This window comes from Hypomesus nipponensis, chromosome 2 (assembly GCF_054491055.1).
Source record: "Hypomesus nipponensis isolate SF chromosome 2, ASM5449105v1, whole genome shotgun sequence".
Taxonomy (NCBI): Eukaryota; Metazoa; Chordata; class Actinopteri; order Osmeriformes; family Osmeridae; genus Hypomesus; species Hypomesus nipponensis.
The window spans coordinates 7,943,632-7,968,919 of record NC_140362.1 but is presented as its reverse complement, the minus strand read 5'-3'; the positions used below and the strand labels follow the sequence as shown (position 1 = coordinate 7,968,919).

Sequence of the window (25,288 nt, the reverse complement as noted above, 5' to 3'; positions counted from 1 at the left end):
CCACGCAAACTCTGACCCTTCCGTAGGCCTATGCAAATTTTGGAAACAGTTGGAATTGGTGACACAGATGACCGTACTGTAGTCAGACTGCAGAAAGTAAATGTGGTAAGAAAGATTACTCGTAATATTTTTATATTTTGTTTTCCTCACACACGTTTTATCATAGACTTCTAATGGTATGGTGGATGAACCTATTGCACTCTTGAATTATCTATGATGATACTGTAATTACACACAAGACTGCAGGTCTAATTCCTGTATGGGAATTGAATGAGATCCATTTAATTTCAGAGGGAATGTAAGTTATTGCCATGAAAAGGACAAATTATTTTGCGAAAGAGCAAAATAGAACAGTCCCCCGCCCACATACACACACACACAAATGTGATCCTAGCTCTGTTTGGAATATGAACCTTCATCCTCCCAGGCAGTGTGGATGACCGTGCTAATGGTAAATTCAAGGTTAACCAACAACGCCTACAAGAATGAGAGAGTCCTTCCCTGAGGAACGTGGAAACTTTAGACCCTGGCATTAACATGAAGAATCTGGAAAACCAGCACGGCTGCTCCAGCGAGGCAAAATCTAAATGGTTGGCCCGCGGTGCGCAACTTGACCTTGATGCTGTGCTTGATATGCGTGACGGAGAGATAGAGGCAAGATTGATGATTAGTGTAGCACTGTGATCTGATCATGGAGCCAGGCAGGCTTATACCAAACAACCAAACTCCACAGCTACAGTTTCCAAAGGGACATGGCTGGAAGATACATAAACCAGTAACGTAATACGTAATTAACCTTGCATTCAATTATTCAATTGCAGAACCTAAATGGAGCATTGTATTTTACTGTTCCGACTGAGGTGAGTATTTATCAATGAGAGGTTTAGCTAGTATTTTCTCAGAAAATTTCTCAGAATTGCTTTACCATGTTGGTGACGTCTGTTGTGATGTTCCAAATAGTCTGATCCAGTTGAAAACTACGGTCACAGGCTGAAGGCCAAGGCAGAAAATCCTGCAGCAGCACTATTCCTAGTTGTCTAAAGTCTTTCCTAATGGAGATGGAAATCAGCCATGTAAGCTTGGCACACACATTTCCAGTGAAACAGCCAGAACCAACACATCGCAGCACAGTGATTTCAGATAAAATCTCACGGAAGGGTCGAGACACTTGAAATGTTCGCAGCACCGAAAGTGATTCTATCTGGATGTCATGTGATAGCATTAATGACACCCCCTCCTCCCCACTGATTAAAGAGAAGTCAAGTTCATGTAGCAGTCCTATCTTCATAATTTAGTCCACATAAGACATTCTTCTCAGTTCCTGCAAATTCTATTCCACTAACTCCACAGAGCCAACATCTTGCCACACCTGAAGAGTGATTCAATCACATCAGACCTAAACCTAATTAGCCCTTCTGACACCCTCAGTATGCTGATTACCCACCAAACGCCGATGCAAAGGAACCATAGAATTGGGGGGGGTCCTTCCCAGTCTCAGCCCTCCTGCTAGCTTGCAAGCTTTAAAGGGCCTGGTGGAGACAACACGTCTCCAGCAACCATTTGCTATCCGTTTTGGCGGCGGTTGAACAAAGAATATACCTTAATCTGAACTTTTGAGGAAAGTTCTTCAGACTTTACATTTACCACGAGAGTACAAGGTGGAGAATTATGAGGGATATTTGTGTATGTTTGTTACTTTGTTTTAATGTTGTGTTCACTGAAATCTTGATTCTAGTAACTACTCCTTCTGACTGAAAGATAACCACGTCATTCTTGGTATCTACACAAAGCCCTCATAATAAAACAATCATTCAGCTATATTTTGTAACAGTACCAACATGTCCAGAACAATATTTGAACAATCTTATGAACCAGATCACACCTTTGGTAGGTGTAAAGGAAGGAGGGGGGAGTTGACAACCCAGCTTCCCCCAATCAACGTCTGACCCAAGACAGGTCCTCCCTCGAACTCTGAACTGTATAAAACTGTAAGATGACCATCAATCTAGGACTCCAGCGAAACCAACCATGGCATGAACGCCATCGGGATTGGCGTTCCAAAGGACGTCCCCAAGCTTCTCCTGAGATTCAACTTTATAGTGATCGCGACACTATCTGGACGTTTCAACAGAAGAACCAAAAACGCAATTATCATTGCGACTTGACTGAGATCCCGCAGACTCAACCACATGACCTGGCAGCGCAGCCGCACTTTCACTTCTGATTCTTCAAATGGACCTTTGGCGCAAACCGCCCTCAACCTCATTGATCAACCCCTGATCAAACGTAACTATGGCTAATGCTCTTTCCTCCCGGACTTGGCATTGGCGTGAGCTCTGTTTTTATTTGCTTGTTTTGTACAATTGATGTCTTTAAGTTTTTCATTTCATTCTGTTCATTGAAACCAATATCTCATATCAAACCCATAATCTAACTTGTTCATAAGATCCGTTTACCTTACTTGAATAAATTCATTGTAAAGATATTTTGACGCGCGTGTTCACTGATGTTACGATTGGCTCTACACTTAGAACAAATTAATTCCTAAGGATGAGACTGATCATGACATGTTAAATATAGGATTCCATAATGTCCTAAACCAATATTAGGGTGGTACCCCAAACTTTATGATGAATTAAGTATTTCTATTTTAACACGAGGAAACCCCGCTACACATGTAACTTTTAAATTGTGATTTTAGCTTATGTTCACACTGCCCATCTAAATGTTACAAATAAAGTAAACCTGTTATTGTATATTGTTACTGTTATAGTTCCGTTGCTGTATATTGTTATTGTTATAGTTTTTGTTACTAGTTGGAGACAAAGGGGGACTGGTTGTTTTCATCATTATTCGTATAAGTATAACCAATTTTAGAGTTATTTCCCCCAGAACAGATTTCATGTTCCAACCGAGGGGGGCTGTCGCTGTCTTGGTGTGTGGGGCTGCATCAAATACCCTTTTAGCTCTGTTAAATTGCTGCACTAGTCCACACTTGACCGGTGGGGATCTCATTCTACTATGACTGTAACTGTTAGCTGCTCCTGACATTCTCTAATCCCTGCTCTCCTCTCTCTGTCCCCCCACACATCCCCTGTGGTGTGGAAAGATGATTCATTGATCAAATCAAATGTATTTGTACAGCCCTTTTTATACACAAGCATGTCACAGAGGGCTTCACATATGCCCATAGAACTGCCTCTCAACCAACCTAAACCCTCAAGGAAGACAAGGAAAAACTCCCAGAAAAACTCCCAACAGGAGAAAAAATTGAAGGGAGGAGCAATTCAGAGAGGGATCCCCCTCCTTCAGAGAATTGATTGATATGGAGCCTGATCCAAACTTGCTCTTTACTGGGCTGGGCTGAGGGCATCCCAGGGCTAACAGTCAGCAAGTGCATTCCAGCAGGCCTGAGGTTAGGGGTCGGAGCAGGAGGGAGGTGGGGGGAAGACAACTGCTGGTGACCTGGATCTAGCTTAGGTTTGGTTGTGCTATCAAGAACTCAAAGAGAGAGAAAGCCTTGTCCCAGTCACTACATGCCCTATTAGTCCATCCACCAAGAGGAATGTGAGCCAAAAAGTGAAGGATGCCAATAACAGCAGAAAAACAGAATACACCAGCAAACCTAGGCATGTAGAAGAGTCGAGAATATTAATAAACACAGACACTGCACACCAATATTGTGCGATCAACCTAACCATAACATTGGCCCCTTCCTATATCAAGGATACATTTATAAATATAGCTGCAAGCAGCAATGGAGGGGCCAAGCAGTCCAGAGCAGGACATGGCCTCCTTAGCACTTGCGCAACAATTAAGTCACAGCAACCAAAAAAGTAATGCAACACACCAAGTTTGGTTGAAATGTCTGTTTGCGTTCAAGAGTACTGAGTGTTCAAAGTTTTTTTCTTCTGGTATAACACCACAGGCCTCCACTGCTCCTCGTGGGAACAATGGAATCCAAATTTGGTGACAATCGCACAAATGGTTGCTGAGTTACGCTCTCACGTGTCTTTTGCAGCTTCGCCGCCGCCTTTAATCGGCTCTGCCGAATAAACCGTTTTGAAAAGGGAAAATCCATCCGACAACTTTTTTGTGAAGCTTTGTCTGAAGATCATCTGTGCCAAATTTGGTAAACCTTGGACAGAAATTCAGGCGTGCAAAAGGTTTTTACACTTTTCAATGAAATCCAAAATGGCGGCCACGTCAATTTAGTTATAATGAAAAGTTATCAATGGTCAGGCTTGATATCTCACAAGACATCAAGAGACAAAGAAATTATTTTATTAAGGTAAACACTTCAACAGTTATTAGCCAAAACACGTTTATGCTTCCGGCCACGCCCCCTTTTACTCACATGACACAATTTTTATAGGACATACTCAGAATAAGGTTCCGAGTAGGCATACCAAATTTGGTGTCACTGACTCAAAGAATTAGCCATGTCCCCCTAAATTAATATTGAACTTATTTACGTTTTGGGGGACTTTTTTTTCCTCAGTTAGCAGACGGTACTATTTGATTCACAATTCCATCTAAAATACTGCCAGTGACGCGTGTCCACTACAGCGTTTTTTAACGCTCTGCACCGCTTGCCTTCCCACAGTGCTCCACGCTCGGGGGCGTGTTAGATACAGAGAAGTTAATACAGAGTTGTAGTTCTCTAAGGTCACTGTTGTAGTTTGTGTAAAACGGTGTTATGGACAAGTGTGCAGACTTGGGTTCATGTACTTACAATATCGATCATTATTGATATAAATATAGGTGCTCCTGTCTCGATCAAAATTCAGCTTTTACACTGCATGATGCAAGGAATCAGATAATGCCCAGCTAACACATGATGTTGCGGCAACGTTGCCAGTAGGTGCTCAGTTGGTAACCCGCAACGTTACCTTCTGGCAACATCGTAGCAACGTTATAAAGGGAATGTTGCCAGTTGGTCCCATGGACAACGTTGCCACGACGTCGTGCCTTGGTCGGCTGGTTACGTTATTTTTAGACCTGTGGGCAACGTTGCCGCGACGTCGTACCTTGGTCAGCTGGTTACCTCATTTTTAGGTCCGTGGGCAACGTTGCCGCGACGTCGTACCTTGGTTGGCTGGTTACGTTATTTTTTGGTCCCATGGACAACGTTGCTGCGACGTCGTACCTTGGTCGGCTGGTAACGTCATTTTTAGGTCCGTGAGCAACGTTGCCGCAACATCGTACCTTGGTCGGCTGGTTACGTTATTTTTTGGTCCCGTGGACAACGTTGCCTGTCGTCGTACCTTGGTCGGTTGGATACATTCATTTTGGTACCATGGGTTAAGTTGCCGTTAAGTCGCTCTTTGGTCACAGGACAACGTATCTCGAGTGCAGTGGTTTATCATGGAGAGATCACACTGGACTGCTCTCAGTTCTGACACTTTTGTAATGTAGCCATAGTCTACATGAATTTCAATCACACAATATTAAATGTTGCACCCAGCACGTATAAATGTAGACAATGTATGTAATTCATGTGCAGCTCAGCCCCAGCATGGTCATCAATTTTCTCATATGCAGGAACATAGCTTTAATAAATAAAAGACTGAATTTGGAATATAAATCTTATATTCTTAGCCTTATGCCTATATTAAAATATAAGCATTTCATTCTTTACATGTACAAAAGCAATCAATGTGTGATGTGTAACATGATTAAGCAAACATTCTTTGTCCAGCACACCAAAGCTGTATGACACACAATGCAAATTTGAGCTGCAATAATTTTGTAATACAAAATTGTTAAATGTGACTAAAAGCGATTCTTAAGTTTAATTTCCAAAGACAAGTCATCACAGAATATTACAATTCTTCCTTAGCAAACCTAGGTTTGCTCAGTCTGCCCGAGCAACAACTTTGCGCATGCCCACTTCAACGCATCTCTGAAACTGGGATTTCAGAAAAGAGTTTGCAGGGATTTAAACTGAGCTCATGGATTTCAACTGGAAATTAGCTACTTCAAAGTAGTGATGGGGGAAACGAAGCTTTTCGAAGCAACAAGCTATTTGACACAATTGTCTCGAAAAAGTATCGCTTTTTCGAAGCGTTCGATACATCTTCTCCATAGGGACATTTGCTGGTCAGTTTATGGTATGGTGACTGTATTGAGCGATGGAAGGACTCAAGTGACGTCAAGTCCTCGAGACGTCAGTCTCATAATCGTCATTGACAACTTGATAAATTAAGGTTATGTGACAAATGTTTCGATTTGCAAGTGTCAAAAATATGTTATCATATATCTTGTTGTATTATAAACAACGTAACGTCTTTGCTTATGGAACGCCGAGTTAGTCAAAATTAAATCAATAAATAAATAGGTAAATAAATAGATAAATACATACATAAATAAATATGGCTATGGAATAAATTCTGAAATTAAAAAAGATGGCAATAAATATATAAATATAGCATTATATAATTACATAGCTGAATCCATTTACCGACATCAATAAATAAATACATTTATTTATTTCAAAATGACGTTTTTGTAAAGACAACATTTATTTATTTCATGGGACTTTTACACGCCACATTTATTTCCACATGTATTTCCACGCCACATTTATTTCCACACTACATTTATTTCTGTGCTGTATTTATTTCAAATCTCACATGCAAACGAGAGGGGCGTGGTTATCGTCAGACCAACGCAGCAGATAGCTATGCTACCTGTATGTGGGTGACAGTGGAATCGCACTGCCGAACGGCATGGCTTGTCAGGATATATTATTTTGGCACAGATAGTAGATTTTGTAGAGGTACTTGGGCGGATAAGTGCTCTACAGAACATAGATATTGAAGTCTTAAATAGTTTCAGACTTATCGAGCACTGTTCGTGTGCAAGATGTACAGGTAGTGGGGGGTGATAAGTGCCAGGTAATGTTAGCTAACACAGCTAGCAACAAAGAAGACAATCACTGCCACCACCGCTACATCGCTCTGCTATTATGTGGATAACTAGGTCGATAGGGCACCTGATTATAACGATCTAGCCTCACCATTATGCCATGCATTACCATTTAGTGAGACGAGACCTGAAGTGAAGCCAGACCATTCCAGACATTACCCATACCTTTGGATTTACAGTAGGCTACTGCTTCAAATTGAAGTCAAGTTTCTTAACGCTTTGTTATTATTGGCAATTTAAAGTTGCAACTAACCAAGACGTGTCAAGACCAAGACCCATACAACACGGTACACAATAACCAAACCCAGATATTACAGGTTTATGGAATTATTCAATATTAAATCAAACCACTACCACTGGACTCGTTTTAATGACCATTCAGTGACAAAACGGGTTTGGCTGTTCATATGTGCCAATACACCACAACACTACTAGCTCTACAGTAGCTAGCTCTAGCTGAAATGGCCACACTGATGTCGTCCTTTTATTATTTTGTCAGCTAGCTAGCCGGATAGCCAGCCATTTGGCCTACAGTTGCCGACTTCGAGACCGGTGATAGCCAACATACCACCTAGGAAGACATAGGCCGAATCCCAATACTCCCCCTTACCCCTTCCCCTTACCCCTTACCCCTTCCCCTTCGTTTTGCGCGTTCCCGTGAGAGCTAGTGGTGTCCCAATACTCTTTTTGAGCTAGGGGAAGGGCTAAGACTAAGGGGTATACACCCCTTAAAACCAAGTGAGGTCGGGAGCTTACTTGAAACCGAGGGCTATGTGAAAACTGCTCGACCGGCAACAATGGCGGCCAGATCATCCAGAGAGTCCGCTAAATATAATATTTTCGGCTTAATTAATTGATAAAAAAATTGACAGTCTTGTTTTGTGTTATATACAGTCATGAACATATATATTTGCAACCATTTTTCTAATTGAAACGTTTCTAAAAATCGCTAGTTTGGTACGCTAACATTACAGTGCTGAATTGCACAACAGTCCCGCATTTCTTTGACTAGCATGTCTACAGTTTATTTCATTTAATTTCGTTTAAATCAGTGCATAACACTACTTGCTTTGGAGATATCGATACGTGCTAGATGACGTACCTGTAACCAAGTGGTGTCCCATTTCTTAGGGCTATGTAGCCCTTACCCCTTAGTTTCGAGGGCCAAGGGCTAGGGGTAAATTAAGGGGAAGGGGTAAGGGGAAGGGGTAAGGGGGAGTATTGGGATTCGGCCATAGTGTTGGCAGTGATTGTTAGCTTTGCAGACGAGTTCCACGTCACACGAGCGAAAGCCATGTTTATAAAGGTAACTTCAGCGCAACCTCATAGCTATCAAAGATCAAGTCCCCACACGTAGGCTACTAAGTCACCGCCATCACTCCCATACAAAGGCAGAGATGACACAGACATTATGGGCAAAGCTTGTCTACATTGTATGCTTTTCGGCAGTGCGATGCCACTGTCACCCCCATACAGGTAGCATAGCTATCTGCTGCGTTGGTCTGACGGTAACCACGCCCCTCTCATTTGCATGTGAGATGTGAAATAAATACAGCACTGAAATAAATGTGGAGTGGAAATAAATGTGGTGTGGAAATACATGTGGAAAAAAATGTGGTGCCGTAAAAGTCTCAAAAAATAAATAAATGTGGCATTAGGAAATAAAAGTCCCATGAATTAAATACATGTTGTCTTTACAAAAACGTCATTTTTAAATAAATAAATGTATTTATTTATTGATGTTGGTAAATGGATTCAGCTAAATAATTATATAATGTTATATTTATATATTTATTACCATCTTTTTTTTATTTCAGAGTTTATTTCATAGCCGTATTTATTTATGTATGTATTTATCTATTCATTTACCTATGTATTTATTGATTTAATTTTGACTAACTCCGCGTTCCATATTTGCTAGGCTACTTTACGTTTATGATATTTATTTTTAGGGTTCTTGAAACATTAATTACACATATTCCTCAACTGTGTATGGCCTCGTGGTAAGAGCGCAGCCCCCCACTCAAATGCAGTGAGGTCGCATCCCCTCATCCCGTTTTAGTAGGAGTATATGCTAAAAGAATATATTACTAGATGATAATGTAAGCTAGCGGGTAAGGTTTTGGAACATGCTTTTGCAACCGGGAAAGGGATGGCCACATTTGAAGGCTGGTAAAACTAGAGAAAGATGTAGGCTATGTGCTTATGTACACCTACTATCTCATATTTGTATCTATCTCTGTCTATCTAGCTCTGGCAATCTACCTGTATCTCTGGTTCGGTCATTGAATGTAGTGTCCTTAAATAGGCCTATGTCTCCTTTTTATAACCTACGAATATTAGTGATGTCTGATGTCTTGTAAGCGTTAGAAAAAAACGCCGCTCGTGTGACGTCCGATGCTTCCGTTTTTGGCCATTTGAAGCTACGCTCGACACGTTTGTATCGGTACAAATTGTTTCGAAAGGTCGATCGTGAGCACGGTATCGAGCGTAACATCACTACTGCAAAGTTGAGTTTCTTTACAGAAATAGATTTAAATATATAAACATATTTTCTGAAATTGGATGGAGCATGCTATTACGTATAGGTTTGAAATTTAAGCTATTTAGCCTGGTTATCTGTTTCAGATTCACATTGTTTACGTTAGGATTTCGCTAGCTACTAGTAATGCTAGTATAATGTACTGTAGAGGTAAGGCTAAACCCTCCAGAAAGTTATGTTTAGATACTGAAAATACATACATCAAAGTTTAGCGTCTCACAAATCACCCTCAAAAGAATCAGTGAAAATAAACGTTCAGAACTGTTAGAAAAAACCTTGTCCGAAAATAGTTTATTTAGCCCTGGATTTTCAGACTGTGGAGCTAGCTCGTGGCTGTTCACGTTTTGATCAGTCGGTCATGGCAATGCACAGCAATGGCGTCTATAAAAGTATAATGTCACTAATTCTTCCAATTTGTACATGACATCTGTTTTTGGATAAGTTTATTCGTTTTAACCTTAAGATGCGTGAGTTCTAAATATTTCCGACGCTTCCACGAGTGAGCTAGGTAGCTTTAGCTTCCGTTACCTAGCAACCTAGCATAATACTCGTAGCAATGCTCCTACCTGCTAGTGTTACTTGTTAGCCTACTAATTGTACATTTTGAAGCCATACTATAGCGTTTGTCACATTGTTTGTCAATCGGAAAATAGTCGGTTGTAATGTTCAGAATCACACATGCGCGACGCTACGCTGTGGGGCCCTGCTTTCGAACGATCACACATGTGCGATGCTACTCTTTTTATATCAATATCAAAATGCTAATACTATGTACTTAAACTACATCCCACTTTCATTTCTGTACAGAGTATCCTACCACCGTCACACGGCCTAGCACTGTGTCCCTGAGAAATTATGGTCAAGTAATGAATGACCGTTTTTAACAGTGACAATAATTGTATGAACCATGGCAACCTTAAAGGCTATGTTTTGAAGCAAAAGCATGACTTAAAACTTTTGCATCACCAGACCCCTAGGTGTCAACTCTGGTGTGGTGGAGGAGAACCATATGGGGTCCAGGAAAACAGCTGGCAGCCAGGCAAGTGCAAATATAAGACACTCAAAGCTTCTCAATAGCATTGCCAACTCATTGTAAGGCATACTTAAGTTGTTCAGATCGTGGCAGGGGGATACATATTTGTCAAAACAACAAATGTTGTCTTACTAATGCTTTGTATACAACCATTCAAGGTAACGTGTTATTTACATCAATGTTACAGCTAATCTAGAAGAACCACAGTGTATGCCAATCATGTTAACTCTTGTAAACTTGTTTTACTTGTCTTTACTGACAGACACATTACAGTTTATGTTCCAGAAGATGGAGACATTGGAGGAGAACCAGCGAGAGGCTCTCCTATTCAGGCGACGACAAGGCAGACACGCTGAAGAGGTGCCAGTGATGGACCTACAGGTGCCCCAAACACAGGCTGAACTCCAAGACCTTGAGGAGCGCCTTAAGGTGCTGGAGTTCCGAAAGAGTGGTAGTTGTTTTGAGATGCCATGAACTATGGCTTACACGCAACGTTCAAATTGGTGCTAACAATAAGTTCATGACTTCTAATTGCAGATGCTGTGATGAAGTGGAAGACGGGACTAGGAGAGAAGGCTGTGGAGCTCCTCACAGGGTAGACACTCAAACACGCCCCGGCAGCCCATTCAAAACAAGCCAGGTGAATGATTCATGATTGCAGTTTCCATATCCAACCTGTCACATGGCTATGTGACAAACTAGAATCACATATCTTTCTGAAGATGTATGTTATTTTAGATGGTTTTTTTAATGACTTGTGTAGCCCCTTTCACGTGTGCACGTTGATAGGACACTAACTTATTTCTGCTTCATTGTCAGGGCCAACAGACATGACGTGTAGCGGGGACTGGAAGAAGATTTTAATTCCGTTTTTGCACTTTGTTTGTTTGGCACGTTTGTTCTTTGCAGTGTTTTTTCTTTGCAGTGTTTGTTTTGCAGTGTTTGTTTTGCAGTGGCACTTTTTATCACGTATGTATATATTTTGGCCATTTTAGTTATTTTAAATGTTACATGCATTAGGGCTGGGCGATAAATCGATAAAAATAACTATCGAAGTAATGACTTCCCTCGATAAAGATATCGTAACATTAATTCATTTTCAATAATATCGATACTGTCGATAGAGAATAATTAGGAACAGCAGTCCATTTAATTTCTGTGATGCAGCAGGAAGTTGCGGAGAAATGGTAGCCTACGCTCACTAAAATATACTGAGCACGTCGAATGGAGTACGTAGCTAATGTTAACCCCGGAAAATTAGTCTTATTGCCGAAAACCATGGCGAGGGAGCAACTTCCAATGAAGAACTTGTTGATAAAAAGGGTTAGTCTTGTTCAGTTATTTGGAAGTTGTTTGGCTTTTTGAAATCCGACAAAGAGCAGAGCAATGTTCGGTGCAAATTGGTGTAGTAAACAAACAGGTGGTTACCAAGTCTGGTAATATGACAAACTGCAAATGTCGACTTCTTGACCTCAACCTACGGTCTCGGTTAACAAACTTTTTAACAAATCTCTGCTTACAAAGGTGTTGGTAGATCTGTCGAAAGTCCATATTAGTTTTTTTATATAATATAACAACACATAGGAAAATCCCAAATCAAACACGACAAATCTGGTGCAGACGCCATGTTGTCAACATCTCCAAGGCAACCGCTTGCTAGGTCTGTAAATCCGTTTGCGGACCACTCCAGAGGTCCGCAAACGGTTTTGCGGATTTCTTATAACGTCTCTGGACATATAAGAACAGCGTTTTGGTCCAATTATAATACTAATATATATGAAACCTTTTTTACCACCTGAAGCAAAATCACTTGTTGGAACATGCAGAAATTGTGAGTTTGCGCCAAGGTATTGATAAGTAGGCTATTGATAAAAAGTAAGGTTTTAAAAAGCTTAAGTTACTTGACCCCAGGTACGTGCTCCCTGGCCGCAAACATTTCTCTCACACTGCTCTGCCTAAACCTTATGCTGAGTGTAGGGAAAAAGTTGAGGAGGAGACTTATTTAGCTACTACAGATCTGTGGTCTATCGTTTAATTATCGTTATCGAATGTAAATATAAATATCTATATCGATAATTTTTTACCCATATCGCCCAGCCCTAACATGCATACTTTGTGCATTGTCATTTTAGCAGATGCTCTTATCCAGAGCAACTTACAGTAAGTACAGAGACATTCCCTGGAGGAAAGTAAGGTGAAGTGCCTTGACCAAGGACACATCATTTGGCAACCTTCTGATTTAATAGCCTGATTCCCTAACCGCTCAGCCATCTGACTCCCCTTTAGTATAGGTAGACCACATATTTAAGATTCCTATATGTTGAATGTATATACCTTCCTGCCAAAGTAAATTCCTTGTCTGTGCAAACTTTCATGGCGATTAAAACACTTTCTGATTCTGAAATGCCAAAACAAGTTGCCTTCTGGGCAAATGAGGTCTGCATCTGAAATATAGGTTACTTAATAATTAAGTAAATTATTAACGTCGCAGTTACATACTAGTAACGTCACAAAATTACGTTGCTAGGAGGTCGCAGTTACGGACTGGCAACGTCACAAAACAACGTTGCTAGGAGGTCGCGGTTACGGACTGGCAACGTCACAAAACAACATTGCTAGGAGGTTGCGGAGATGACGTTGCGGCAACCTACTGGCGCCCCACAGATGCACCGTCCCGCAACGTTGCCAAAGACGTTGCGGCAACATATGTTGGCTCAACGAGTGACGTTGCGGCAACATAAGGGCAACGTAACTGTGTTAGCTAGCTAGCTAGTATTAAGCTGCTAGCGAACGATATCTAAGATGTTAGTTGAGAGAACATCCCCAAACAGTTATGGTTCATGTAAACTAGTATTATTACCACTACTAGTGCATAACTAGTGACTCCAACAAATGTGTTATTGTTAAAATCAAAATGTTAATGTTAACGTCTGTAAAGCTGAGCTAGCCAACGAACGCCAGCAAGTTGGCAGGAGCTTTAAAATACTGTATCAATGTTGAATAAAACGTCCCAACAAGCCATTATAAACTTATTTTATTTTAATCTTCGTAGAATTTTGTGAGTGGGCGACCTATTCCTGAGTATCCCAACCCTATGCTTGCTGTTCAAATGCCTGGCCAGTATGGAGGACCAAACCTGCCATATTTACAAATGAATGAATGAATAAATAAATGTCCAAATCCATGCATTTAGACAGAAATAAACGAATATATATATTAATTAATGCACAATTGTCAATCAATAGTTACATATATTTTACATTTATGTATTTATTTATTTTGTATTCATTTATGTATTGATTTATTTATTCATTCATTCATTTATATATTCATTTATTTATTCATTTATTTATTCATTTATTCATTCATTGTTCCCAATATGATAATGAGAGGAGGCCAGTAGGCGTGGAAACTGATGTTCAGACATTGCAATCAATCCAGAGCCATAGATTCTATCTAGCTAACGCCTGGGACACACTGGCTGCGAAGCGCCCTGGAGCGCCACAATATACTACGAATGGCGCGATGCTGTTCACACTAGACGCGCATTTCTCCACGCCGGTCACCAAACCTTTCACCTTCTCTGAGATTTTCTTTTCTACATGTAAAGCTTACATGTACATAAACATGGCATAGGCTACAGGCTATTTAGGCAACTTGTTGCTCCAACAATAACCGTCGCAACGGCATCCCATTCCCAACATAACGTGGCAACGTTTGGCTTTTGTTGCCGTAGTCTTTGTAAAATATGTGCTATGGGGCATACAACTCCATTTAGGACTAAGCTACTTTTCATCTTCGATGATTAACTTTGTGTCGTCAATCTTCACAAATTTCTCTTCTGCTTGATTGGGGGCTATATGCCAGATTGTCTATCTCGCTCTTACACACAGGACAAATATGTTGGTTTGACAATCAACAATCAGGATTTTTTATTTTAAAATGTTTACGTTTTTATCAGGGTAAACACATGGTTGGCCGGTCAGCGTAGTGAAGTTGGGTGTTAAGTGATAGCCCACAACTAACGTAGTAAAATCTTTATAACATGTTTGTTTATCCAAATATCATATATGGTTAATTAAATATTTGTTTTCAACAAGGTCGGCCAGCCTGTCCATGTAGGCTATGTTGTCCATGACAGCAAGGATGGATGTAAGGCTACATAATCGAATACAAAGCGTGGAAAACGATTAGCCAATGGTGTGTCAAATACCGGCTACCTATTTTGATTGACACATCTCATTAACATATTGAGAAGAAGAAATACAGGAATGAATGAATGAATGAATACATGAATGAATAAATGAATTAATATATGAATGAATAAATAAATGAATACTCAAATAAATACATAAATACATGTAAATTATAAGGTAATATTGATTGACAATTGTGCATTAATTAGTACATGAATTCATTTATTTATGTCTAAATGCATGGATGTGGACATTTATTTATTCATTCATTCATTTTTAAATATGGCAGGTTTGGTCCTCCATAGGCCAGACAAGGCTACTTGAGACCTGTATGCTTTGGCTTCGATTTTTGTTGTTTCCCCTTCGTTGCTAACTTTAATATTTTGAATATATCCTTCCACTGCATATTGCAGTCCCTTCTGCCTGGATCTGGGAGATATCGCAGAGGTATTACTCAAAAAATCCTCACTCACACTGACAGCTGTCACGGTTATCCCCATACTCGCCATGGCTTTTGGGTTGACAGTTCCGGGAATTGTGTCGGACGTAGCAACAATAACTAAGGGGGTGTGGCCTGGGGAACGGTCAATTGTTCACCGCAGAACGTTGGGAAGCCCCATTCAAGTGAATGGAGCATTCTACAGCATTAAGAACAGCCGTGGAATAAGACATTATAAAGTTTAGCTATAGCTGTGGCATTAAAGACAGTACTTTAGCCTACTACTATACTGCCAGTGGGCGAGCCGAGTCTATGACTTTGAGGCTAACGTCAAAACAAGACGCGGTCTCACTCAAATTAAAAGTTTTACACAAATAACAAACTATGCTGACCCGCTGGCTGTCTTCGCAATCGCCATATCTTTAAAACACTGCTGTCCATTTAGATGTAGAATTGACCCTGGTACGAAATGAAGAAAATACTCACCAGACGCAGATCATCAGTTGACAACACTGTTGAAGCTTCCTCAATCGTCAATGGAGGCTGACAGGCTCTCACGTAGCAAACAAATCAACGTTTTTTACAGCAACCTATATTAAAATCTCACCACCTAGCTGTTTTCACAATAGTCATATCCTCATACCATTTCCCTCTTTCAGTTTTTTTGGTGTCAAATTGAACTAGAAAATTAGCAACAAAAAAATACTATGATGCTTTCTAGCATGGCTGCCGCCTAAAAGACGAGGCGGTCTCACGGGCGACCTGCACTCGCTCAAATGTCAAAGATTGTCATGACCTAAATAAAAAATGCGAGATTGCAGTTCCACCCGAAATCGCTTTCTCTACAAAGCCAAATGGTTGTGATTTTTTTGGGGTAGTATTTTTCACTCGTAATCCAAGCTCCAATTTGCGAGCTAGAAAGTCTATATCACGTTGTATCCATGCGTCGTTGCTAACGTGTGTTGACGTGGTGACGTAGCCAGCACAGGTTACCCTTCGTCGACAAAAGGCACTTTGTCCCCACAAAAACGTTGTAACCTCCTAAACTGTGCAACGGAACGTAAATCCAAATACAAGCAACGCAATCGAGACCAAGACTAACATTTTGACACAGGCGTTGTCTATGTAGTCTATATTGACAGAGCCTTAGGGGGGCAAAAATAAATAATAATAATAAATAAAGAATAGTGGCCCCAGCGAGGAGAAGGCACAATCTCCCATTTTAGACAATTTTGTCCAGGGAGCAGCAAGGAGGTTTGAGTTTCCAGACCTATGTGTTCTAGATGTGAAATGAGGGGTGAGGAGGTCCTTGAGATAGGTTGGACCGGTAGTGTTTATGGCCTTGTGAACTAGAAGAAGGACTTTGTAAATGATTCTTTGGTTGATTGGAAGCCAGTGGAGGGAATGGAGGACTGGGGTGATGTGTTCCGATTTCCGTGTCCTGGTGAGAACCCGGGCAGCACGGTTCTGAACATACTGCAGCCTCTGAATGGTTTTCTCTGGTAGACCTGCCAGCAGAGAGTTGCAGTAGTCAAGACAGGAGCTGATACTGCGTGCACCAGCTTTTTTCTGGAGCATGTTTCGGTAAAGAGGGTCTCAGCCTTGAGATGTTTCTTAGGTGGTAGAATGAAGTCTGGCAGATGGATTTAATTTGTGCATCAAAGGACAATGATGAGTCCAGCTTGACACCCAGGTTTGTGACGAGTGAGGAGAGAGGGGTGGGGTGACCAACCATAAATGGTGATGTGGGTGATACCGGCCTTTTTTGTTTGATGGGGGGTGCCAATAACAATAGCTTCTGACTTGCCGCCTTTTAGCTGTAGGGAGTTATTGCTCATCCAGTGCTGGATGTCATCTAAGCATTTGGTAGTCCGTGATAATGCCAGGTGTTTGTCAAGTGAAGTTCGGTGGTAGATTTGTGTGTCATCCGCATAATTGTGAAATTGCATGTTATGACTCCTTAGTATTTTTCCCAGGGGCAGCAGGTAAATTAAGAAGAGCAGGGATCCCAGGACTGACCCCTGGGGGACACCGGAGGTAACACACCTAGTTCTGGAGGTGAGATTGCCAAGGGCAACATATTCCTGCCGTCCTGTGAGATAGGAATAAGTCCAGGGCAGTGCCTGTAATTCCCACCTCCTGGAGGTGCCGATACAGGATACTATGGTCCACTGTATCAAAAGTGGCACTTAGATCCAGCAAGATTAGTAGACTGGGGGAGTCGGGAGTCTGACGGCCTTAGGTCATTTACCACCCTCACCAGAGCAGTTTCGGTGCTATGGATAGGTTTGAAACCAGACTGGAAAGATTCATTAAGCTGGTGGGTGACGACCTTTTCCAAGACCTTTGCTAAGAAGGGGAGGTTTGAAATGGGACGGTAGTTGGAGGTCCTCCGGGTTCAGATTGTGCTTTTTAAGCACAGGTTTGATGGCTGCCAGTTTGAAGGAGGGGGCTAATTCACCAGTAGACAAGGACCTGTTTATCATGTGGGTTGCAATAGGGACAATGGCTGTGAGGCACGCTTTCAATAGAGATGTGGGGATGGGGTCCAAAGAGCTGGTGGAGTTCATTTTTAAAACAATGCTGGGTGACCTCAGCTAAGGGATCAAAGGCTAGGCCATCATGGGGGGCATGATCTGAGGGAAGATCAGGTTTGTCAGGGGTGATGTTGTGCCTGATGTTTTCGACGGCTGATTGAAGTCCATGAAGCAGTTGCAGTCATCAGAGGAGAGTAGTGGTGGAGAAGCTGCAGGGTTTGAGCATCTGATTTATTGTAGAAAACAGGTGCCTAGGATTTCTATGGCCAGAGTCAATGAGAGTAAGATGCCCTGGTAGCTCTTAGAGCAGAGGAATATACTTTCTGATGTTCTCTGAAAGACAGCTTGTGGACAGTTGAGCCAGTTCGCCTAAATCTGCGCTCAATTTTCCGACCCTCCGATTTTCGGGCTCTGAGAGGGTCAGTGAACCAGGGGGCTGCGTTTTTTCAGGGGCAAACCTGTCTAGGCTATCATGAAGAGTGCGGTGCGAGAAAGGTGAACAACACTGGAAAATACAGCTGCAAGCAGCAAAAAGGAGGCCAAGTAGTCAAATGACCCTAAAAGCCTTGGAACAGATTTGCTGAAACATTAACCAACTTCTTCTTCTTGGGATCTTCTTGGGATCTCCCATTATATAATGAGACAAAAGAACCACTTAATTAAGGCAAACAAATCAAGAGTTATTGACCAAAATACATTTTTGCTGCCTGCAGCCCCTCCCAGTGATCACATGACACCAAATTTATTGGATGTCCTCAGAAGAGGGTTCTGAGTCGAGGTACCAAGTTAAGTGCTGATTTCTCAAAGAGTTGCTGAGATATGACCCAACTTCCGGTTTGGTTGCTTTGCTGCCGATTTCAAATGGCTGTACCGGACAACAGGTTCTGAAAATCCAAAAACCATGTGATAACTTTTGTGAGGCTTGGTCTGAAGATAATCTGTGCAAAATGTATGCTTATTGCAGCGCCTCCTAGATGTCAGATGGCAAAACCAAGTCAATGCATTTCTATGGAAATTGTGGGGTGTGCTTGCGTCCGTTGCAGATGGGTCTGTTTTATTACTTACATTTTACAACTAATATTTCTGTATATTTTAAATACTTATGCGAAGGCCTTCTTATTAGCCTATTTATGAAGATTGCATAGATTAAAAAGCGTACATTTGTTGCTGCTCATTTACACTTCAAAATAACAAGAGTGAAGTGTAAAGTTTAAGTGTTCTCTTTTCATTTCTCTGAGATTATTCTCATACATTGTGTGTCTACACCGGTTCAATGAATGAAGTCCACGCCTCATACAGATGTTCCTTGAAGTTTATTTAACTCTCTCTCTCTCCAACTAACAGAGTGAAAAATAAGAAGATAAAAGACAAAAGTTTGACTTATTGATTTGCCATTTTAGGTGGATTAAATGGCGCAGCATACATTGAAACATGCATCAACTGAATCACTTTACAAATGTAATGACTACATCATGGCTCCAATCAAATACAAAAACACAATGATAGCAAAATAAATGAAATAAAATAGCGTGTACGCCTTTTTGAACCATGTGCAGATTCCTTGTTAGCTTCCTCCGCAGCCATCAACCCCTCTCTGACCCACAATGCCCTGTCCAACCTTTTGCAGCTCTGGTCACATGACTCGATCAAATAAAACACACTTTCCAAATAAAAGCATAAAACCGGTAACCAAAACATTTCTTATTTAGTAAACCTTATTATTTTTCTTTGTTAAATTAAAACAGATGACTCTACATTAAACAATTCCCAAAAAACAGAAACCTGTCTCTCCAAGACAGTTACACCCTGCAAGTGGGAATGGTGATGGCTATGTGGCAGCCTCACATAGTTGAAACAGTTGCATGAAAGCAAATAAATTTGGCAATACTGTGTAAAAATGGTCCTAACCTATATCAAACTGTGGGGTGTGCTTGCATCCATTAGTTTTTTTTGACGATGATGACGTAGTTAAGGCGGCAGGTGTGTGTTGCTTTGCCTTTTGTCCCCTTACATTACTACTTTTACTTTTATACTTAGTTTTGAAACCAGTACTTTTATACTTTTACTTAAGTAAAAAGCTTGAGTTGATACTTTAACTTCTACAGAAGTATGTTTAAACCCTAGTATCTATACTTCTACTTGAGTAATGAATGTGAATACTTTTGACCCCTCTGCCTGTTCCACTATGGAAATCCATATGTGCCAAAACTTGAGATTTATCTCTTTTTTTGCACAGGAAACACAAGTGGTGCTTGCACCTCCATGTGAACTCTGGGGCTAGCACAGGGCTAGATCCACCACAATGACACCCCATGGGTTAAATTACGCAAACCACTGATTATGATTACAGTCTGCAGAGTGGCAAATGAAGTCAGATGTATCATAAAAAGCCAGGGTAAATTCAGCAAAAGTTCAGAAGCGGCCAAGGCAGTTCATTAATTCAATGGCGGGTAGGATCAAAGTGTGCTTCCTGGCCAGGCCCTTGGTTATGACCTCACAAAGGAAGCCTGAAGTTTCACTGAGGTGGCAGACAGACCAGTGGATTTTCTGAGCCAACAGCTGATTTAGCTGTCTGCAAGCCTAATATCTCCTACCACCTGCAATCTCAAACTCTTAACATCACCTTCTATTTAGTAATCTTAAAGGATGTAGGCCAGGGCTCCAGACTAACTTTTTTTACTAGGAGCACAGTAGCCTCTGACTGAAAATTTTAGGAGCGCAAGCTAAAAATGTAGGGGCACACCTTATATTGACCTGCAATGCATTCATTCATGTAACGAGAGAGGGTACAAATCAGTGGCAATTTTAGACCCTTTTTAGGAGTGCTCAAGCACCCCTAAATTTAATCTCTAAAAATAATAATATATCTTTTTATATTGTTTGTTATAAATTGATGCTGGTAGTTCATGAAGAATGGGACATCCTTAGTTTTTTAATTCAGTCAATATTTTGCATAATAATACATAAATGTATTAATTGTTATCCAGTGAAATTAGGGATTTATATTAGCAAGGGGGTTTACGTTTAGCGCTTTTGCAAGGCACTGTATTCATGTCATATTCTCATTGGGGGCTGAGTACCCCTGAAGGTCTGATCCTAGAATCGCCCCTGGTACCATTTCTGGGGAAATTGTGGGGTGTGCCTGAGTCGGTTGCAGATGGATCCGTCATTTTTACAACTGATCTACAGCGACGCACCATAAGCTTGAGTTTAATACATTATTTAATGTGACATTACGTACTGTACATGCAAGTCTTGGCTAAATGACTTAAATGTATGATGCACTTTTCGATCAGTCCTCCGACACCACAACACGATACTTCCTGAGTAGGCTATAACAGCGCAACAGCTCAAACACAGCCAGGGATACAGTAGCAACGCTAGTGCTAAATAAGTATTTAGCTGCTAGGCTCCATGACGCCGGGTAAGAAGGGCTACTGAAACTGCTCACCAAAATAACGAATGGGAACCCACTTGTCTGGCAGATTAAGACATGGAACCTAGCGAAAAATAGCCAAAACTTTCCAAGACTTTTAGGTTGGATTATACCTAGCGAAAAATAGCCTAAACTTTCCTGGACTTTTAGCTACGGTACTAATACAGAAGGAAAGCTGATATCCCTGTCTTACTAAAACGTTGTATCTATGCGTCGTTGCTAAAGTGTGCTGACATTGTGCACCCCCAATAAATTCCAAATTTGTAGGTCGCACATGCGCGAGTGCTTGTAAAAAATGCTTGCACTGTCTCAAAAACTGGTTGCAAAATGCGACCATTTGGTCGCAGTCTGGAGCCCTGATGTAGGCTATGCTATAAATATTCTGAACTGACTCAAAATAACCTTGTTTTATCAGCTTGGATGTAGATCCTGCTAAGACCTGGATAGCAGGAGTTCTGTCCCAAACCCAGCATGGAGAGAAATACTGGAGATTAGGTTAGGAATTTATCCTATTTATAGGTATTACAATACTTGTAAAAAGTTAATCCTTAAAAAATACTTCTACCTTCCTGCCAAAGCAAATTCCTTGTCTGTGCAAACTTTCATGGCGAATAAATCCCTTTCTGATTCTGATGTCAAAAGTGGAAGAGACAGAAGTTGACCCCTATCTACATAACTTAATACTAGCCTACAGGGGAAAGGTTAAGATAGCCTTGTTAGCTGGGAATGTGGACGAGGGCATGCTAGCCTGCAGTCAAAGCCTTGAGGAGGACTTGAGCCTATCTCCAGCACTGAAGGAGTAAATAATGGGATTTTCTCAGTCTGTCTGGTGATGTCTAAACAGGTTTGGAGCAGCCAAGAAATGAAAAAGAGGAAACTAAACTACCCTGAAACTACTATGGTGAAACCAGGGTCAGACCACAGTGGCCGAAAAAATCTTTATACTGGGGCATGTGCCCCAGTGAAATTTTAAGTTTGAGTTTTAACAATTGACTTCATTAGTCAGTGCATTAATTTAAATTGATAATCTCTATCCCAATCAATGCTGGTAAAAAAAAAAAAAAACTGTATTTGAGTTCAAATGAATGCAAAAGAAATATGCACAACTATTGATGTCCCTTCCAAAGCTGATATCAAACTTGCGTCCCTGAACTGTTGTATGGTGGGTTAAGCAAGGGGAGTTTCTATAGCCTATAGTGCATTGTGCGCAGCAAGCTTGACAGAAAAAAATGAATATGAATAGGGACCTGTGCCCCAGTAGAGTTTTATGTCTAACTACGCCTCTTGCGTACGCTCATACATCTACTCATACATGTTGGCTACTAGTAGCGATGTCACGAGAACCGATACTTACAATACCTTTCGATGCTAAAATAACAAAACACCGACCATGCCCATTTTTTTGAAGCACCGTAAGCACCTTGAGCGCCGATGCCAGATGTTAGCATCGGTCCTGCGCCTCATCTGGAACTGTTGGGGGCAGTATTCAGGAGTGTTCCAGGCGACGTTTACATTTAGAAAACCAAGTTAGCAACTGCATCTGCAGCGATCGCCCCATCTCGACTTGTTTACAACATAGACACAAAAAGTTGTGGTTGGAAATAGCCTACTTTGCGTTTGAGGCAGATGACCGTGGCGTTATAATTAATCTGCAGAAGCCACTATACAGAAGATGCTACCATGTTCTTCAGATCAAGGGAGGTAAAACTTCCAATTTAACTAAGCAACTGAAAGATCGTCATCCGGATTTGTTTAAAGAATTCAAGGTGAGCCATTCCAGATGAGGCGCAGCACCGATGCTAACAACTGGCATTATACCAAATAAATCAATGTTCGTTGTGGTCGCGGCAAAGTTCTGAATACATCCAAAGAATGCACTCTCAGTTTTTTTAACCTGTCATACACGTTACACGATGTTTGAGATGGTGGGCACTACAGTTACAATGGCTTATGTTGTGTAGCCTACATAGTTTAGGTTAGATGCTGTAGTTTTAACTTAGCGTATAGCCTACCTTGGTTAGAAGGTAAACTCACGTTCATCTTGTTAGCTGAATGGCTTAATTGCACTGTATTATGTTGTGCTATGCTCTGTTGCACATGTTTTGTATGTCTTATGACATTTAGCTATTTTTCCAAATATTTGTATAATTAAGTTCATGTTTCAAGTTCAAGTACATGGAGTCTTAGAAAATCCTTTTTTTTACCATGGTATCGAAATTGGCATCGAGAATCGTGTTATTTTACTGGTATCGGCACCGACTACTGAATTTTTGGTTTTGTGACACCCCTAGAAATGATTATGGGTGCAACTTCCGGTGAGTAACGGAAGTTGTGGTTTGCCATACGTTAGTCCCAGCCAGCCGTCAACAGTGATTCTTTCGAAAGTAATTTCAACTGTAATTTAACTAAAACTGGTTTGTTTTTAAACATTTGTTGTCATTTGATTGTTATTATCATTGTTATAAAATGTCATTGCGGAGCTCTGGTAGGCTACCTGTTGCGCTGTTCGCGGCTTTACTAGCTAACAACCAGATTTAGCTAAATCTGTAGCTTCAACGACAGTGTGTTGAACACACACCCACAACAAAAAGGGATTGTTCTTGTAACAAACGGTACAGTTTCCTTCGCCTGCCAACAGATGAGGACTACAAAACAATGAAGCTGAAAAACCTAGCCTTGAAGAGACCACCCAAAACATATCGTATGTGTACTCATTTCATTTTGTGGACAAAAAGCCGACGGAGGAAATCCACATCCTACTTTGTGTTTAGGCTACGAAAGACCTCCACAGATGTATTTGTAGTACTGTCAGTAAAGGTGGGATGCAAGTGTTCATATAAAGGAATTTTTGTGGGTTAGTAGTGTGCTGGTCCAGCTACACATGAGCACCCAGCCGTTTCTATTTAACCTGACGATGAAACTAAAACCCAGGACCGGTGATCTTTGAGGCTCTGACTATGCTCTATGTCTGCTTTAAGGTAAATAAGGTTGTGTCCCACCTCCTTTATTAAAACGCGACCAACTGTATTGCTGTTGAGGTACCTAGCTACAGTACTGATAAGACTTAGAGCTTTTCAGGTTATTTATCGCTTCACCGTCCGAAGCAACAGAGTTAATAAAGTAGCTAAATGTGCTATTGTACGTTATTTGAGGCCACTTTTTCAGGTCGGCCTCCCATCCCTCTATAGTAAAAGGCAGAGGTATGATCAAACTGTCCAGATTCTGGTGTAACAGGCTGTGTTCCCACATGTTTAATTTCGCATCAGAATTAGCTTACCGCAATGACTGTTTATGAGCGTTACCATGACAATCGCCGGCTGCGGAAGGCGCGCCCATAATTCAGGAAATGGATCATGGGAGCTAGGAATAAGGTGGATAGATACAAGCCATATCGTAAAACCGGTTGCCGCTTGGGTAGGACCAGAGCCTGTTTAAGGAGAGCCTTGCCACTCCCTATTAAACCCCATTGTACCGAATTTGGCTGCAGTTCCACCAGAGTTCCACTGGGGGTGATCGCGAGCGAGTGCATGTTGAATGGGAGTCTATGGAGCTAAATGGCTAAATTTGTCTCTTTCGCCTGATTGTCGTTGAAAAATCTCAGATTTGATTGTAGTTTTTGCATGTTCAACATGGATTATAGGTCGAAAATTGAATGAACGAGTACTTATGTCCTTTTGATTTCTTACATGGTGAGTCGTTGTTGCCCATAACACGCTAGCATTCTGCTACTGAATGCTGATTGGTTAGTAAAGGACTGATACGACCAGAGCTCCCGCTTGATGGCATCCGAAGCGGAATCAGAATGTCGGAGCATTAGCAACATTAGCAACAACATTAGCAAGCCAAAACTCTTTCAAGCATGTGTATTGACAGGGAGAGCCTAACCTGTCAGCTGTGTTGTCGATGCCCTGAGAGAAAAAAGTAAGTGACCAGAGCTTGCCGTCAAGCAGTAGCTCTGGTCGTTCGATGTGTATGACGTCAATGACATTTTCAAAAGCTTTTTAGAACAGAAAGGCGACTTTCAAAAAATCTAAAACCCGGCAGTGTGTATTTTTTTGGCCTCCCCTTTCGAATTCAGAATTCAAATTACTGGACAAAAAATTATATCCTGAGAAAAGTGGATTTTGAGGGGTACCGCTCCATAGACCTCCATTCATTCTGCACTCGCTCGTTAG

General features: G+C 41.2%; 2 protein-coding genes across 6 annotated transcripts in view; one reads left to right on the top strand and one right to left on the bottom strand.

Annotated features, from left to right (window-relative positions):
* Window positions 1–25,288, bottom strand: part of LOC146300643 (exostosin-1a-like) — a 97,094-nt gene that overhangs the window by 47,852 nt on the left and 23,954 nt on the right. The gene's annotated exons all lie outside the window — the stretch shown is intronic.
* LOC146300644 (uncharacterized) lies at window positions 9,037–13,605 on the top strand. Of its 5 annotated transcripts, none has more exons than XM_084704166.1 (5): window positions 9,037–10,197; window positions 10,442–10,511; window positions 10,779–10,956; window positions 11,043–11,145; window positions 11,325–13,605. In XM_084704166.1, exons 1-4 carry the CDS (start codon window positions 10,151–10,153, stop codon window positions 11,102–11,104), a joined length of 357 nt encoding a protein of 118 aa, XP_084560292.1. In that variant the 5' UTR covers window positions 9,037–10,150; the 3' UTR covers window positions 11,105–11,145; window positions 11,325–13,605. The 5 variants fall into 5 exon arrangements, 3 of the variants coding, with proteins under 3 accessions (XP_084560292.1, XP_084560282.1, XP_084560274.1); XM_084704156.1 differs by having other exon boundaries at window positions 9,089–10,197; window positions 10,768–10,956; XM_084704148.1 differs by having other exon boundaries at window positions 9,091–10,511; window positions 10,768–10,956.

Bases quoted from the DNA above. Each gene is read 5' to 3' on its own strand.
- LOC146300644 (XM_084704148.1), top strand. From the start codon at position 10,343: ATGACCGTTTTTAACAGTGACAATAATTGTATGAACCATGGCAACCTT. The intron at 10,512-10,767 runs GCAAGTGCAAAT...CTTTACTGACAG, and splicing joins GGAAAACAGCTGGCAGCCAG to ACACATTACAGTTTATGTTC. The intron at 10,957-11,042 runs GTAGTTGTTTTG...TTCTAATTGCAG, and splicing joins GCTGGAGTTCCGAAAGAGTG to ATGCTGTGATGAAGTGGAAG.